Source organism: Uloborus diversus, chromosome 7 (genome assembly GCF_026930045.1).
Source record: "Uloborus diversus isolate 005 chromosome 7, Udiv.v.3.1, whole genome shotgun sequence".
Lineage (NCBI taxonomy): Eukaryota > Metazoa > Arthropoda > Arachnida > Araneae > Uloboridae > Uloborus > Uloborus diversus.
Genome location: NC_072737.1, coordinates 152,991,743 through 153,007,966, shown reverse-complemented (window position 1 = coordinate 153,007,966; position 16,224 = coordinate 152,991,743). Strand labels below are relative to the sequence as shown.

General features: G+C 36.6%; 1 protein-coding gene across 2 annotated transcripts in view; it reads right to left on the bottom strand.

Moving 5' to 3' along the window:
* The window catches only part of LOC129225504 (cGMP-dependent protein kinase, isozyme 1-like), an 82,423-nt gene extending 69,069 nt beyond the window's left edge, over positions 1-13,354 (bottom strand). For both annotated transcript variants that reach the window (XM_054859932.1, XM_054859933.1), the window contains exons 1-6: positions 13,227-13,354; positions 11,587-11,756; positions 11,318-11,431; positions 9,878-9,983; positions 3,946-4,009; positions 2,631-2,708 (exon numbers count right to left, since the gene is read on the bottom strand). In XM_054859932.1, coding sequence (XP_054715907.1) covers positions 2,631-2,708; positions 3,946-4,009; positions 9,878-9,983; positions 11,318-11,431; positions 11,587-11,665 — 441 coding nt within the window. In that variant the 5' untranslated portion in view covers positions 11,666-11,756; positions 13,227-13,354. The remainder of the gene's footprint in view (positions 1-2,630; positions 2,709-3,945; positions 4,010-9,877; positions 9,984-11,317; positions 11,432-11,586; positions 11,757-13,226) is intronic.
* Between the last annotated feature and the right edge of the window lie 2,870 nt (positions 13,355-16,224).

The window sequence follows — 16,224 nt, the reverse complement described above, 5'->3', positions numbered from 1 at the left end:
ATTGTCAAATTTTATTCGCTTACTTACCGTGAAAAAGTTTTGAAAACTGATGTATATTAAACAAAAGGCAAACAAAGAGGCACTTTGCATTTTAAAGTATTCTTTCGAAAGAATATTTTCAAAAGAAAAAAATAAGCCAAAAATAAAATTAATAAAATGCGTAAACACAAAAGAAAAAAAAAGGTTGGTTATGACATATCAAGAAATGTATCTGCCAATTTGTTTGGCCATGAGATAACTCCTCGGATCCCGAAACGCCGTGGAATTAGAAGTTGCGGATCCCCGTTGCTGTGGACAAAAAAACTCAATTAGTACGAGAAACCGCAAATGCCGTGGGAAACGGAGTTGCAAGCCTCTTTTGCCGTAGGAAAAAAGAACTCCAGTCCGACTGAAGAGATTCCTTTCCCGCGTCACGAGTAGTTCTCGGAACGCTGGAAACAGGGACAAAATACTCACTCGATGCAATGGTGGTAAGAGCAAATGGGAAGAACCGACTATTTTCTCGGTTGTTCTCGGTTTTCGTGAGGGAGAAAACGTCGTCACCAGAATGGAACGTTACTTACGTTGTAGGGCCCCAGGGGCCTCGTGTGGTCAGAAGAGAAGTTCCAAGTGCAAAACAGTTAGTAATCCAATGATAACTGATTCTACACTACAGCATGATTCTGGCGCACTTTAGTAGATAGTATTCAAAACTTTACAGCATCCTCTTTCAAATATACCTAAATAAGAAGTGCAGGAAAAATAGCAATATGAAAATGTGTCAGTCTTTTCTTATGACCCTTTATTTAAATTTGGCGCCTTAAATATGAGTTGATATCTCAGAGGAGAAAGTTTTGAGAGGATGCTAAGGGAGACTTTTCTCTTTACCCTTCAGGGTCCCTCGTACCTACCACTGTTTGTGGTTTAACCAGTTGGATAGAACCCTCTGATTTTGTTCCTAGTTCAGCACCCCCAGAAATATCATTTCATTTGGAGGACTTTGTGACTACGAGCATATGTAACGTCCCCCAGTCACCATTAATGAAGACGGTGATTCTCGACCGCCTAGGATCGAACCCGAAACCCTCCGGTCACAGGTCCGATGCTTTACTGATCAGGCCACCGCGGCCCCAGCTAAGGGAAACTGTCCTCCATTTCATACGCACCAATCGCTTTGTCGAACACTTAATAGGAGTTCGTAGGTTTGGGAACGCAAGAATTAAATGATCCAAAAAAGCATAAAATTATAGTGATCCATTAGACCAGTTAAATTTTACCAATCGAATCGCAACAACTCGACCTGAAAGGCGATTCAAATGTTTAAAGACTGCAGTTTTGACTACGAGAACGACTTTTGATAACCTCTATAAAATTAAAGGTCGATAGCAGAGAAACAAAATAAAAGTTTTCGTAAACATCTTTCTAATGTGGCTATATGGTATAGTACAGGAGTATCAAAAGAAATAAAAATGGTTGTGCAGAATTTTTTTTAAACTATCCTATGAAGTTACATGGATTTCTATTAAATAGTACTAGCGGGGTTTTTTAAATTGCTAATTTAGGGCCGTGGTAGCCTGATCGGTAAGGCATTGGACTCGGGGCCGGAGGGCCTCGGGTTCGATCCTTGCTGGTCGAAGACCCACCGTCGTCATTAAAGGGGACTGGGCGACGTTAAATATGCTCGTGGTCTCAATGTCCTCCAAGTGAAACGATACCTCTGGGGGTGCTAGTACCAGGTAGCTATTAGCTCTTGGACTAGTTCTAAATTCTCATTAACTGCTCGATCCGGTGATGGTGCTGCCATCTATCGGTATATAAAAACAATGGAGGCAAGGCACTTAGTATGCAGTCCTCGACATAAATGCAGTTGAAGTCAGTTGTGACTCTTGAATAGAATAGAATAGAAATTGCTAATTTCTTTTCTTCCTTCTTTCTTTTAACCTTTTTTCTTCTTTGTCTGATTTTAAACTTTTAACATCGTTGTAAGCGACTTCTCTTAAATTCGCAGCAGGGGCAGTGCCGTATAAGTATTGGTAGTAACAGCAATAAATGAAAATAAACCATTTACATGTTTTCGTAAAAATGTAATTGAATGGAGAGATTATTAGAGCTCAAATGTTTTATACTTTAAATTAGAAGACCTGTTACAACGTAGCAAATGTGAAGGAAAAAAAAAACTTCAGGTACAAACTGCCAGTCTGCTTCGCATGATATGATTTTTTTTCCCTGACAGATAACCATTAAATGTAGCAAGGCAGTTCTGGATTATGCAATGTCTCTCTCAATGCTTACGTTCGACGAGCACGACCGGTAGCGACTGGTTGGTTAGTCACGTGACAGCAAAGCGGTTACTAACCGGTTGTTCACGAACCAATGCTTCATCGAACGCTTTCGGTTGATCACCGGTTACTTGCGCAGACTAACTCAGCTGAGAAATACATATAATTGGTCAAAAATGTCACGTGGTTCCATCAACCAATCAATCAGCTAGAGTTGTGGTCTACCGGTAGATCAACCGGTGAGGCTCATAAAATGACATCAGAAGCAACCAGTTAACCAGTAGCTCTCAAGAATGCTGCGGTTAGCAACCGGTTACTCACCGGTCGAGCAGTAAGGTTCGTTAAACGCAAGCAATGTGTTCAGGCGCTCACCTTTCCGCTGTTGATAATGAAGAAGGTATCTCCTGTGGCTCCTTGTCGGATAATATATTCGCCAGCTGGGTAAAAGTCCTAAAAATACAGAAGACAATCAAACGTTAAAATAATTTCATAAATGCATTAATAATGACAGTCTTTTAACTAAGTATAACTAGGTAAAGTACAAGAAACTAACTCTTACTTTCTTAATTTAAAATTAGTAAATTTTTTGTAACAACTTATACGAATTGGGGACGAAGATGAACGACATTGAAGACGAATATAAATTGAAAGCACAGATAGTGATCTCAAAGAACGAATTTGGAATTTCATCATTTAATATTTTGTTCTTGTTCGGCTGGTTTTTTCACGTGATCATGTTTTTGAGAATTTCAAAGTTGAAGACTTTTTTTAATTAGAAGCGGATCCTCGTTCTCATTTGTGTTCCTGGGACGCCTTAATCTCCGCAACGGTGGACTACACTTTGTGTAATTCGCTGTCGTCAGCACTGAGTTACATCTATATCGCTCTGACCCAAGAGCAGGAATTAGTAAGTGGAGCAAGTTCAATCATTGACTTAGGAAAAGCTGAGGCTAAGACTCTAAGTCACGTGACATAACAACGACGAATGGTCGGCATGTTTTGCGTGAAACAAGCAAATAAACCTGATTTCTTGCAATGCTAAGTTTTAAAATCTATCTCATGACTTGGGGTTTTGGATTCACGAATGAAAGTCTTCATTCCCGCTATTTTATCTCTTCTCGATGACTCTGACCAAGGTGGTGGCCTGTACACCTGTGCAACCAACCTACTGTGCGCCCCTTCTCGAAGTTCAACAACTGATCGTATTGTCACCGGTAACCTCTCAAAGGTCGTCACAATAGAATCCATGCAAGTCGACAGTTTCGTTCGAATAACAATATACGTGGCACGAGCAATCACGCTTTCAATGTTTCAATTTTCCCTAACTGCGCATCTCGTAAGCGCATAGCGTGCTTACCCTTGTCTTACTGGCGACAAAATTTAAATTATTTGTATCTCTCTTACCAGACTACATTTTTTCCTAGTTTCTTCGTTGTAGCTCAAATTCATATGGGTGCAAATATTTTTTGTAACCGAGTGTATATGTATATATAGGGTGTCAGAATATAAATTCAACAAGATAAAAAAATCTCTTTAATCTTTCGATCTTTTTGATTTTCCCACTGCCCATTTGTCAAGCAGTTTACATTTCAAATTAACGTTGTTCAAACAAGAATAAAAAAAAAAAATAATAATAATAATCATACACCCAATAGGTGAAATTTTCTTTCAAAAATATCATACGTACAACTTCTAAAACATCTGCTAGTTTGGAAATGAGCTCTTGATTCAAGTTTTGCAACAGTGGCACGCTAAAAGTAAGAACAGAAATTCAAATTTAGAACATTCTATTAGTTATTGAAAAGAAGAATGAATTACTTCAAATCAATTACAAATATTGAAAATATACCACAAATCTCTAGTTTATTTTTTAGCATCAATACAAACTAAACCAATTGTCTAGTAACAGAATAAAAGTAAAAATTCAAAGCAATTCGAAAAGAAAATGCTTTAATGTCTCAAAATAACAAATATTGTTATATTGTTTGTTCAATGAAAAAAGGAAGCGAAAACAAACTAAGTGACACTTGACGGTGTTGTTTTCAGCACTGGAATGATGATGAACAGTGCTAATCAGATAGGAAGATAGGTGAACACACGTCGTGTCGTTTTTTTAATCTTTAAAATATTTAACGTGTTTTTTAAGCAGAAAGGCCACAGTATATTTGAATTTAAATGTTTTTTGTGATGCTTTTGCTAATAAACGAGGAAGCAATTCTACAAAAGCAAAACTTTACCATTATTTTGTGAAAGTATTCTTCTGGGAAAAAATTGAGCATTAAACTGAAAAAGGTTAATGAAATCATACTTTTACAGTAATTTAAAAATGTTCTGCGAAAATATTTTTAATAATTGCTACGCCTCACCTCCCCCCCCCCTCCCTCTCAGCAAGAAAAATAATACTAATAAACTAGGTTTCTGAAAAACAGGTGCAAACAAACACAGATATTTCCATGTTATCCAAAAATATATATATATATATTTAATTATTTTAAATGTATTTGCTCGCGGGATTTATCTCACGCGCATATTTACCGGACGAGTCGACCTTCGATCAGACAGACAAAGTCGGTAGACCTTCTACAATCAACATGGCGGCTTCAACCTGATAGTCCTGGATCTGACAGCACTTCTGTAGGAAAGTTTGAGTAGGGAGAATTTTTTTTCAAAAATGCTTAGTAGGTGTCCTAGGAAGTATTTTGGACTCGGGTGGACATCCGCCACCTGGTCACTTCTCCTGCTATGACGTCATCAAAGATGGCCTCCTCTCGATCATATAAATGCTTATATTTATTTTAATACTTGACTTTTTTTCGTAATTCTTGCGCATTTTTATACTTATTTACATTAACTAGTTTACTTTTAGGTCACAGTGTTAAAGTTTTCCCGAAAAAGTAGTTTAAAAACAATTTATTGTATTGTTTTTTATTTATTTTCCTTTTTTAAAAATTCATTTTTTAAAATTAATTTTTCAACTATCAATCGTTGAATAACCGTATAAAATTATACTCAAAAACTATTTACGTAAAAAAATGTTTATTTGCCATTTTCACCTGGTGTGATTAATCGATCAGAATGTTTAATAGTCGCTCCACTTAGGTGCGCCACTATAGGCGACGCTAACATTCGAGCGCGTTGTTATTCTTCGCAGTAGTAAGTTGGCAGCCATTGAATTATATGATGTGTTCTGTTATGAGTGCGACATTGGGTAGGTTTTGAGATGATGAAACGCTGTTAATCTGAATGATTCTTTTGTTCGAGATTTATCGAAATAAAATTGAGATATGGATATTATTAAACTGTCGAGAGTGTCAAAAGACAGCATAAGAGACCTTAAACCAGTTAAAAAGACTTGCATTATATGTAATAAAAGCAACAATAGTGTGATAAGTACAGAAAATGGTCATGAAAAAGTCGGGGCCGCTGCAAAATTGCGAAATGAAGTAGGTACTTAGCGTTTGAACGCGTTAAGTGAGAAAGAGTTGTTCTACTACCATAGGAATAATGCTTGCTATAAGCAATACTGTCATCAGAAACCTCTTTTACAGCTTCAAAATGAGAAGAAAAAATCAAAAGATGAAGATGACGGCATCATTACTGCTCAGTCGAATGTGCAGAAAAGTGTAAAGAAATCTGGAAGGAAGCGTGCACGTTATCACAGACCTCAAGCAGCAGGTATTCCTCATCGATTACAATTGTGTATCATCTGTAACCATGTATCACATAATCGCATTTGCGAGAAGTACAGAATAAGCGAGTATCCGAGAGTTAAAGAGTTTTTAAAAGTCACATTATACTCAATCCGATACATTTATTGAATGCTCAGTCTTTGGAGTAAATGTGCTACAATCGGTTTTACATGGAAAGAACTATGTGAGAGGTGTCAAGGGGATGTTCATGTTGGGAGAAAACATGTTCAGATTGCAGGTGAAATCTTTTTTGGAAGAACGTTCCATTGAGTCCTACGCTACAGAGTTTGAAAACTTACAGAACATTCGGCAGAATATTTCTCTGGCATGGGAAAAAGAATCAGATCATATAGATGGTAATGTGGAAAAACTCTTCTCGGACTTTGAGAGGTTTGTCAGCTTAGGAACGAAAATGTCAGAGCAATTTTTGCACTGGGATAATTTTTTGAAACTCGTCCAACTTCTCAGAAATTTGTTTCGTTCAGACAGACAAGGTCTTTGAGAATTACATTTAGATACCGTGCCGAAACTTCAACCAGTATTTGCCGTATTTGACTGTGTCAACTATCAGCGATGGTCTTCTCTATTTAAAAGACATGAGGAGACTAACCAAGACAGCCCCAGAGGTGCATGAAATGTTCATGAAGGGGAAACAAGTTGTGAAACTATATGATCATAAATTTTCAGCTGTTGCTGTGGATATGGCAGTCGAACAAACCATTAATAGATCCCTAGAAACTTCATCTGGCATCTTATAGCGAACTAAATAGGAAGATTTTGTAGCAGAGTGGGAAATAACGCATCATGAACGTTTGATGATATCCAATCTATTTTGAGAGAAAAACAGACTCTATTGCTCTTTTCGAAGGTTTGAACATTCACCATGAATTTTCGAAGAAGCAAACTCAGAACATAGATGCAAAGATTGTCTTAATGTTTAAATATATATTACACAAAGGTAATCCGTTTGATATGCATATGCTTCCTAATCCATTGCACAATCTGCTAAAAGCACTGGTTTCCCAACATACAAAGGGAAATAATATTAAAATTATTTAAGACCGGCTAAGAGATGTATTGTACTTTGCGGAAAACACGATGCGAGGACAAAACAGTAAGAATATCAAGCACCATCAATTAAGCCATGTTGCCACCATTTCATTGCACCTAAGTGCAAAGTATAGCTGCTACGAGGAAAGTTACTAAAAAGATATCGAACAAGTCATCTCGCCGAATGATACAAATAGCTCAGGCTCGTTCGTATGACATGCAAGAGCTCTTTCGTTATGAGCTATCTGAAAACTGTTCATTGTTTAATGATCAAGGGCTAATGTTAAAACCGCAAAAAAGTGCATTGTTAAAAGAGCTGGAAACATCTTATGGTAGCACCAGTGACCTGGTTCAAGTCTGACGATAAACCTGTTTTAAAGTCGACGTCATGAACTCTGTACGAAAGGTTATGACCAAATGAAAATAAAACCTTTGGTGGAGCTGTTTCAGCTTTTTCGTCATACATCGGGAGCATCACCAAGAACTGTGGAAGAGTAGATTACAATGTTGACAGTTATCGCAAATTTTCTCCTAAAAAGTCTGAAAGGGGGCAAAGACAAGGTAGCAGCATCGTGATAGATGTGGTCAAAATCTCAGAAGATGTTCCATTGCCTGTCCAACTCAGCAGCTTTAGGGATCTTCAAGAAACAAACTGATGTTGCAAAAGTTCATTGCTGATACAGTGACAGATTCTTTGACTCAAGCACCAGATAATATCAACCACATTTTTAGTGCCTTTCATGGTGCTGAAGAGGATGATGTAATATCTAACTGTACATCAATGCAAAATGGAAAACAGATAAATCAGACAGAATTAAACTGTCTGATAGTAGAGGAAGCTGACTTTAGAATGTTGATTCATTCAAAACATGCATCCCTGTGTGGGTTCATTAAAATCGTTATTATAAGCGCCGACACGGATATAATGGTGTTAGCTATGTTTCACTATCTTACTCTTCAAAGATTTGGTGTGCAGGAACTTTGGATGCGTACTGGAGTTGGTGATTCTACACGATTCTTATTTGTTTTTGATATTCACCGAAAAATAGGTGAAAACTTATGTTCGTTGCTTCCTGCCATCCACACACTATCTGGATCAGATTATACAAGTAAATTTGGTACCAAAAAGTCTGCTCTTCATTGTACATCTGTAGAGTATTTGGAGAGTTTTGGCGTGTCATCTGACTGGATTTATATAGAGCAAAGCCTTAAATCTGCAGAAGAATACTTAGTGCAAGTACTGCGACAAGGGTCATTCTGTAAATCTTTAGATGAACTTAGGTTATATGGCTGTATCATCATGCGAAAAATATTAACACTGATAACTTGCCGCCTACTACCAGAAGTGCTAAGGGCCACTTATTAAGATCATATTTTTACACATACCTTACAACAACATTGCATTGACGATGTTACTGTTAACTTAGATCCCTGTGAATTAGGTTTTGTAGTGTTAGATGTCGATTTGATTCCAGAAAAGAATTTACAAAGATTTCCAACTGATTTTATTGGAGCATGTAATTGCCTCAAATGTGCCAAATCTTCCTGTACTTGTAGAGCAAATGAAGTAACCTGTTGCTCTTTCTGTAAGTGTAATAGTACGGGTTTGCAACCAACTTGTAACAACCCCTTTTAAATATAATTTTATTAAGTGCAACAAAAAAATTAAAAGAAATAGTTATTAAGCTATAGCAGTAGTAAAAATACATTGCTATTCGCCTTAAAAACACTAATTGTAACTTGCTGGCAAAATTTTCATTTTTGTTGGTTAAGTATTAACATAAATTTGGGCTTATATGGGGACGAAAGTGCACAACCGCCATCTTTGATGACGTCATAGCTAAACAATGTACGAAATGGCAGATGTCTACATAAGCTCTAAATACTTTTTAGGATACCTACTAAACATTTCTGAAGAAATATTCTCCGTACTCAATCTTCCTATCGAAGTACTAAGCATTTATGAGAACGAGCGGCCGCCATCTTTGATGACGTCATAGCAGGAGAAGTGACCAGGTGGCGGATGTCCACCCGAGTCCAAAATACTTTCTAGGACACCTACTAAACATTTTTGAAAAGAAACTCTCCCTACGCGAACTTTCCTACAGAAGTGCTGTCAGATCCTGGACTATGAGGGTTAGGTGTTTGATTGAGAGTCGAATAGTTTGATGAATACAAAAGTAAGGCTATCATGCTCAAACCTATTCTCATCTCCATAAGGTTATCATCTTCAAGAAGGCTCCAATCTTGGGTCTTACCGAGAGTCGAAGAATCTAATGCAGTGTTGCCAAACTTATTTTTTTCTTTAACCCTAGGAGCCGCACCTCATATTAAGATGAATTTCGTGGTCGAAAACAGTGAAAAGAAAATTAAATATTTTCAGTATTTTTATAGAGATAATATCGGAAATCACTGATAAGGAAAGAAAAGCACTAATCAAGAATCATGGTTATCACATACTTAATTTTATCAGCAGATAAAGTTGCCATGTTTTTTTCGAAACCAATTTCTGACAATTTGAGTCCAAATTTGCAACAATTGTTCGTAATACCGAATATAGATGATCAGTTCTTTGGAAAGAACATACTTTTGTTCGTTATATTGAAAATAACACCAGGCCAGATGGATCAGATTCGCGGGTAGTATATGGCCCGTGGGCTTTAGATTGAGCACCACTGGTTCAGTGAATACGGGCGTTAATGTTAAGGACGGCAGTCGGGTAAAAAAGGATGTGCACTACTCCTCTACTAGATCTCGCTGAACAGATCATAGAATTTAAGCAAATAATCTACTAACAGTTTCCTATAAGTACTCAAGTTTTAGTGTATAAATTTTTAAACAATGTTATTTCTAGTAAGTAGGGGTTATTTGATGTTTTACCTCTTTAAGAAATTGATGTTCTCTTGCTGACGCTGCATTCCCGTCACCATCATGATGGTTTGGAAGGCACGCCGATCCAGCACCCAAAGCATTGCGTCACTTACAGCTAAAGACGACGAAGAATAAGAATTAAGAAATAAATAAACACCTTTGTGCGGAGAAGTAAGTGGTAATCAACAACACAAAGAAGAATATTTAACAATTTTAACGTAAAAATTATTTCCTACATTTTCTTAATTTTTAATATACAGCCATCACAAGAACTCAAGATTATTTTTTTGTATAAACATCAAATTTAGATTTGGCTAGTTTTAACAAGAATTTCCAGTATTTTCCAGAAATATATTTTGGTCTCAACATGGAGATCCGCAGAGAAAAAAACAAAGACATGCATGAGCTAGTTTACTGTTCATTTTTCTAAGTCGAGACTTAGCGCCAATTTCCGCATGCGTCAGGTTTGTTGTGATTTTATAAAAATAGGGAGGGAAACCCGAAAGTAAAAGCTTCAAAATAAGGTGTTCAAAGACAGCAAGTGCGAGCGATAAGTGCCCATCCTCAACCTATCGCCCCTTTTTGAAATGGAATCTGTTCCGAGTAGTAGTCTTTGCTTTCAATAACGGACAGTAGAAGCTTTTTCATTAATAATAATAAAGGCCTATCAAAAAGTTCTACCCAAAAATTTCGTTTCAAATATGAATATGTATCCTCATATTCATTTGTGCCATACTGGGCTGTATCTCTTTATAACTGCATCCATATGCTTGTGCCCTTCAAAATCAGCAACTATAAAGGTATCTGATGCCAATATATGTATGTTGTGCTTATTCCAGCAGAGTAGAAATGCTACCGAAGCTTGTCTAAATTATTGCTGTTGTTACATTTGGCCAACGGGAAATTAATCCAAGGAGATCTGGCAGTTCAATAAAGAAAGAAACAAGACAAACATAATACAAAAAGTGAGAAATAAGAAAGGAGAAAGTGGTTTAGTTAAATTAATGTTCATCAGAGTGCTGGCAGTTTGATTCAATTTGGGTATTTTACCAAGTCTCTGTGCCTCTAGTTCTAATCCTGGACTCTTAAGAAGGTGTTATACATCCATGGGATCCACTTTACAGATTTGAAAAATATTTGAGGGTGGTATCATTATTTTATTAAGATATTCTGCCAAGATATGTACTGATTTACAGCAACAGCCTGAATGGCTGCTTTAGTTTCAACTAACATGACTGTCTTAGTGAAACGTTCCCTTTTTGTTCACGAGATTTTCCAGTGTTAGTGAAACAGACAAATCTCGAAATTAAAATTTGACATGTAACACCCTACAGGTGCAGACAGAGTTACAAACATGCATGCATACATAACTACATTCTTCTTTACTAGATTAGAAGAATAAATAGGGAAATGAGAGCTCAAAATTTAAAATTATGGGAATACATTTACCCCTAATAGTAGCTGTTCTAGTGCAGTTGTATAAAATGGCTAGCTCTCCGAATGCTTTCCCAGGTCCAATACAACCTATGACTTTATCATTCTTCAATACTTTCAATTCGCCTTCTGTAAAATAAACAAAAAAATACTAAAGAATTACTCAAAGTTCAAATTATCAAATTCTAAAAATAATGAATTTTATATAATTTGCATTAATTCCTAATTTTCTTCCTCAGTTAAGTGATACTCACTGATGTCATTTTATTTCTCGTAATGCTTACCTCCTGAGACAAAGAGATGTTTTCCTGGTTCTCCTTCTTCGATTACCAAAGAATCTGCAGCGACGGTTTTTGAGTACATGCAGTCAACGATTTCCTTGACTTGGGAGGATGTGACAAGGTGCTGCAAGAAGTCATTTCCCAGAATTGCTTCTTTGATTAACTGTTTCCACCTCGAAAGAAAATAAGCAAAGAATATAAATTAACAACAACTCATTCCTGAATGAATATAAAATAAACAGATCAAGAGAGCACTAGCTGAACTATATAACGAGCTAGAATACGATAGGGCTGCGGTTTGTTAGCTGCAACCGTTTACAAATCTAAAAGAAACACTACTCTCAGAAAAGATGTTTAAGCCCGTGGTATTACGTTTTAATTGCAAAACAACTCTCGATGCATATATCGAAACATTATCAAAAATAAACTGATATACTTCCAAATTTTGCACCAATTTTTTTACAGCTCTAATAGCAAGGGCTCCGAATGAGATTAATAGAACTGTAAATATCTTAAATAAAATCATATAAAATGTCTTACTTGAGAAATTGTAACATGTGAAAAGCAAAATGAATTTCGTTACAGACTTTGATGATCAGAGTAGTTTTACTACCGGAAAAAACGTAAATTTCTGCTTCGTGGTCATGACTAAATTTTCGGATTTTTTAATCCAATATCAACAACATTTGCTTTTCCAAGATTTATAAAATTGATTATGAATTGCTACATAGCATAAATACAGTTGCAATTCTGTTACCTACTGACGACCTGTATTTTAACTCATCCTGCTTTCATTTTTGTAATTTTGTCAACAGTAACAATTTTTCCCCAACCCAACATCCAGGGATGCCCACGATTCATGTTGCGTTCATGGCGCATTGAAAGTTTCGGGAGTGTTTAAAGTGTTTTGATCTCGTTTGGGGGCGGGTGTCTCTCATTCGGGGTTCTCTCTAAAGGAAACTCCATAGTTTTTGATGGAAGTGCGTCATCGCCTTTGGATGTGTGCAATATTTTAAAAATCATTATGATTGTGACATTACGAATCAAACGTTGAGAGTTACGTACGTTTAGATTTCGTAGACCATATGTTTTCAATCTTTCAGGCTGTACCCCACGTCCCACCATGTACGGTCAATATAAGCAGAACAATAGAAAAATAGCAGTTTAAACTGCAACTGGTTATTAAATGAAAATACCCATAAAATCTACAAAAAATAAAGTAATACAAAATACATAACTAAATCGATTGTTTTGATATGATATATTCTAATTCTGAAAATCCAGATTTAGAGAAACGTATGGATGAAAATTGCTCTAGAAACTTCAAGCAAAAAAAGCATAATACCGAAAATATTTAAGAGTAAACACAAAATTTAGTAAAATATAGTTACTTTTACTTTTTATTTTATTTATTTTAACATCCACGTTTCCTTTGAAGATCTTCAACGCTCCAAAAGTTGGGGGGGAGGGGGTCCCGTACGTTGAGATCCCTTGTCCCATACAACTGTATTTAAAAATCTCCAAGATACTTTTAAAAGGAACTCTATTGTTTAAATAGATTTCGCTTGGGGTCTGAAAAATTACCTCGCTATCGCATTGAATCGTCATAAAGGTGCTATGAAAATTAAAGTAACACTTCTTACCTAAAATCTTTTTCATGATGCTCTAATTTGTACTCGGAAGTGCCTCTGACTGCTGGATGAATGCCAGCACTCTCTCCAGAGACTCCCTGTTTTTTGGCACCAGGACCAGAAGTAGGGGACACCTGTTGTGCTGCTGGACTCTTGGCCCCTCGTGGCACGATAAGGGGAACCAAATCAGGATGGGTGACATCTTGGGAAGTTACTTCCAGCACTGACTGAAAAGAAATAAGAAGGAAAAGGTAGATTGAAATCACTTGATTTTACTTTACATGCAAAAAGAAACATCAATACAAATTGTTTGTTATATAGACTTAAACATTCAATATATCATCTGCACATTTTCATGTCTATCCCTTAATGCTCAGATCTGCAAAGAATTTTCTTTCTTTTTTTTTGAAATAATAAGTCTAAATCCGGTCCTGGGTAGAATGGAAAAGTACAGTTATGAAAAATAGAAATGAGCTTCTTGACCTCAGGCCTCAGGTGTGCATACCCACAGCAAACATAGACGCACAAAAATGCAATATATATTTATCAAAGCCAAGGAGAGCTTATTTCTAGAAATACCTCCCTCCTACAACCACGTAAATGACGGGTTTGCAAAAATCTTGTGTTTTTTTTTTCTTTTTTTTTTGAGCAATCACGATTGTTTATTGCTTTCATTTGACCGTCCTTGATGTTGTGGTTCCTTTTTCAGCTTGGATCCGGCACACCAGCACCACCGCTCGCCGTCCTCTGCAGGCGCGGCTGTCCCCCGGTCCTGAGCTATCCGCTTCTCCTGATTGGAGGCGTCCATGTCCTACACACACGCACGCACACACACACATACAAACACACGACTTCACACACATACACTTACACACGCCTACGTGCATACCACAGGTCTACGCACACACACAAGTCTACACACACGCATAAACCTACACATACACACAACTATGCACACGTAACCGCCCAAGAGGAAGTACAGGCTTGGAGGGACAGGAGCCGTTTCTAGAAACAATAACTCCAATGAGTAGGGTCCTGTCGCAGTTCGTGATTGCGAAACACATAATTTGAATTCAAAATTTCAGAATTCAAATTATTATTTTTTTTTTTTTTTTTGCGATCACCATGTTTTTAAAAACATTTTATAAAAAGCTATGTGCACAAAATATTTTCTCTAAGGATATCATTTTGGCTTGATGTGATGAAAGGAAATATAAAATGTTCTTTTATCATTAGAAATAAATATTTATCATTTACTATCCTCCTAATAGACTTTCTTTTTACTGATTTGAATGAGTTTTTAGAGAAAGAATTACCACTGTATTTGTGTGTGTGTGTGTATTCAAAAGGTTTTAGGAGAATCGCGTGGGTTTGCCAATTTATAAAGAAGTGAAGCAACGAAAAAGGAAAATGAATGAGTGAGGTAAAGTTACAAAATATATTACATAGTTGCTCCATGCGTGCTTAAAAGTTTCTTGATAGAATGGAATCTACAAAATAGAGTAACCAATAGGACTCGACCGATGCATCGGCGCCGATGGTTCAACAATTTAGCCATCGGCATCGGCATCGGCGGCCGATGCTAACTTGCAGGAAACATCGGCCCATCGGAATTAAAAAACATCGAAAAGCCGATGGAATTGGCCGATGTTTTTCAAAAAAAAAAAGGACCTTTGCTGTTTTACTTTTTAATACAAAGTAAAGGAAGTTATAGTTTTCATACAAAATTGTTTACTTAAATTTCTGTATGACACCCCTATCAGTCACCCCTGAAAGAGTTTTTAATGCTGCATTCTTAGGTACCAAACAAGTTAATTATTGTTTTGTTTCTTACAGCTGGATGTACGTATGTATCTCTCATAAGTTATAACTCAAAAATGGTAAGCTGTAGAAGGATAAATTTTCGCATGTGGGGTGTGCGTACGTTCCAGTTGTGCACTTCCCTTTTTGTTTTCGATCGCGTGTTCTGAAATGCCTGTTTACTCATTTTTTGTGGCTACTAATTACTTATTTCAATGCAAAACTAATATAGCGTCTCAGACTGACGATCATTTGGTGATATATTACCGATTTAGAGACCATGGAAACAAATATGAGATGGCGAAACCGGTTTTTGTGTCATTTTATTAGATTCCCGTTGAACCGACGGTAATTTTTAATTTTTCGATATTTGTAATATGAATCACAGTAATGCAGTCTTTTCTGTATCGCTTCGGCGGAGTTACAAGTTTGAGACCCGTTGAAATACATTTTGGGGCCCAATTTCTCTATCATAGAAGTTGTAAAACATTTATCAGAAGCATTTTTGGAACTCCTACGGTGTCCCTGCGGTTATGAGGCCTTTCGCGTAATTGCAACATTTGCTATATTTTATATCCGCCACTGCACGTCAAAACAAACTCGGATGCAAGTTTTGAAAGGGTTTTTTTGCTCAATGTTTATGATTATTTTGAACTCTATTTTTAATGACTATTTTTTTAATTTCCGAGAACACTTGCGTGCCCCTCCTCCCACTCCCTCAATTTCTGAAATTAAACTCTAGTTGTATTTCTGAGTTGTTTAAAACTAATACCATTCATAAAGTTAGAGATTTTTTTTTTCAAACTTCATCTATTGTTTAGGAAGACATTAGAGCATTAATGTAAGAAATTGATTAAAGACGTTTTGAATAGTGACATAATTCGGAAATCAAAGGGACTTGAATTTTTTCTTCAGAAGTGCTGAAGTAGATTCAGAAACTCTTCCGAGGCGTTGGTGGTAGCGGTTCTGCACTAAAACGAGCTAAAGTGTGCATCACATGACTTCTTTTCACCCCAACTTAATGTTATTTCCCCATTATTGGCAATTTTAATGTGATTCAATAGTTAACTCTCTAAATATCACTAACAGTGGCCAAATTGAAACCAGATTAAAAAAAATAATAAATATATTTTTTAAATCGCCAAATTTGTCGCCAAGTTGGTAACAAAACTTGGCGACCAAAAGACTGGCAAATTATCGTCAAGTGTCC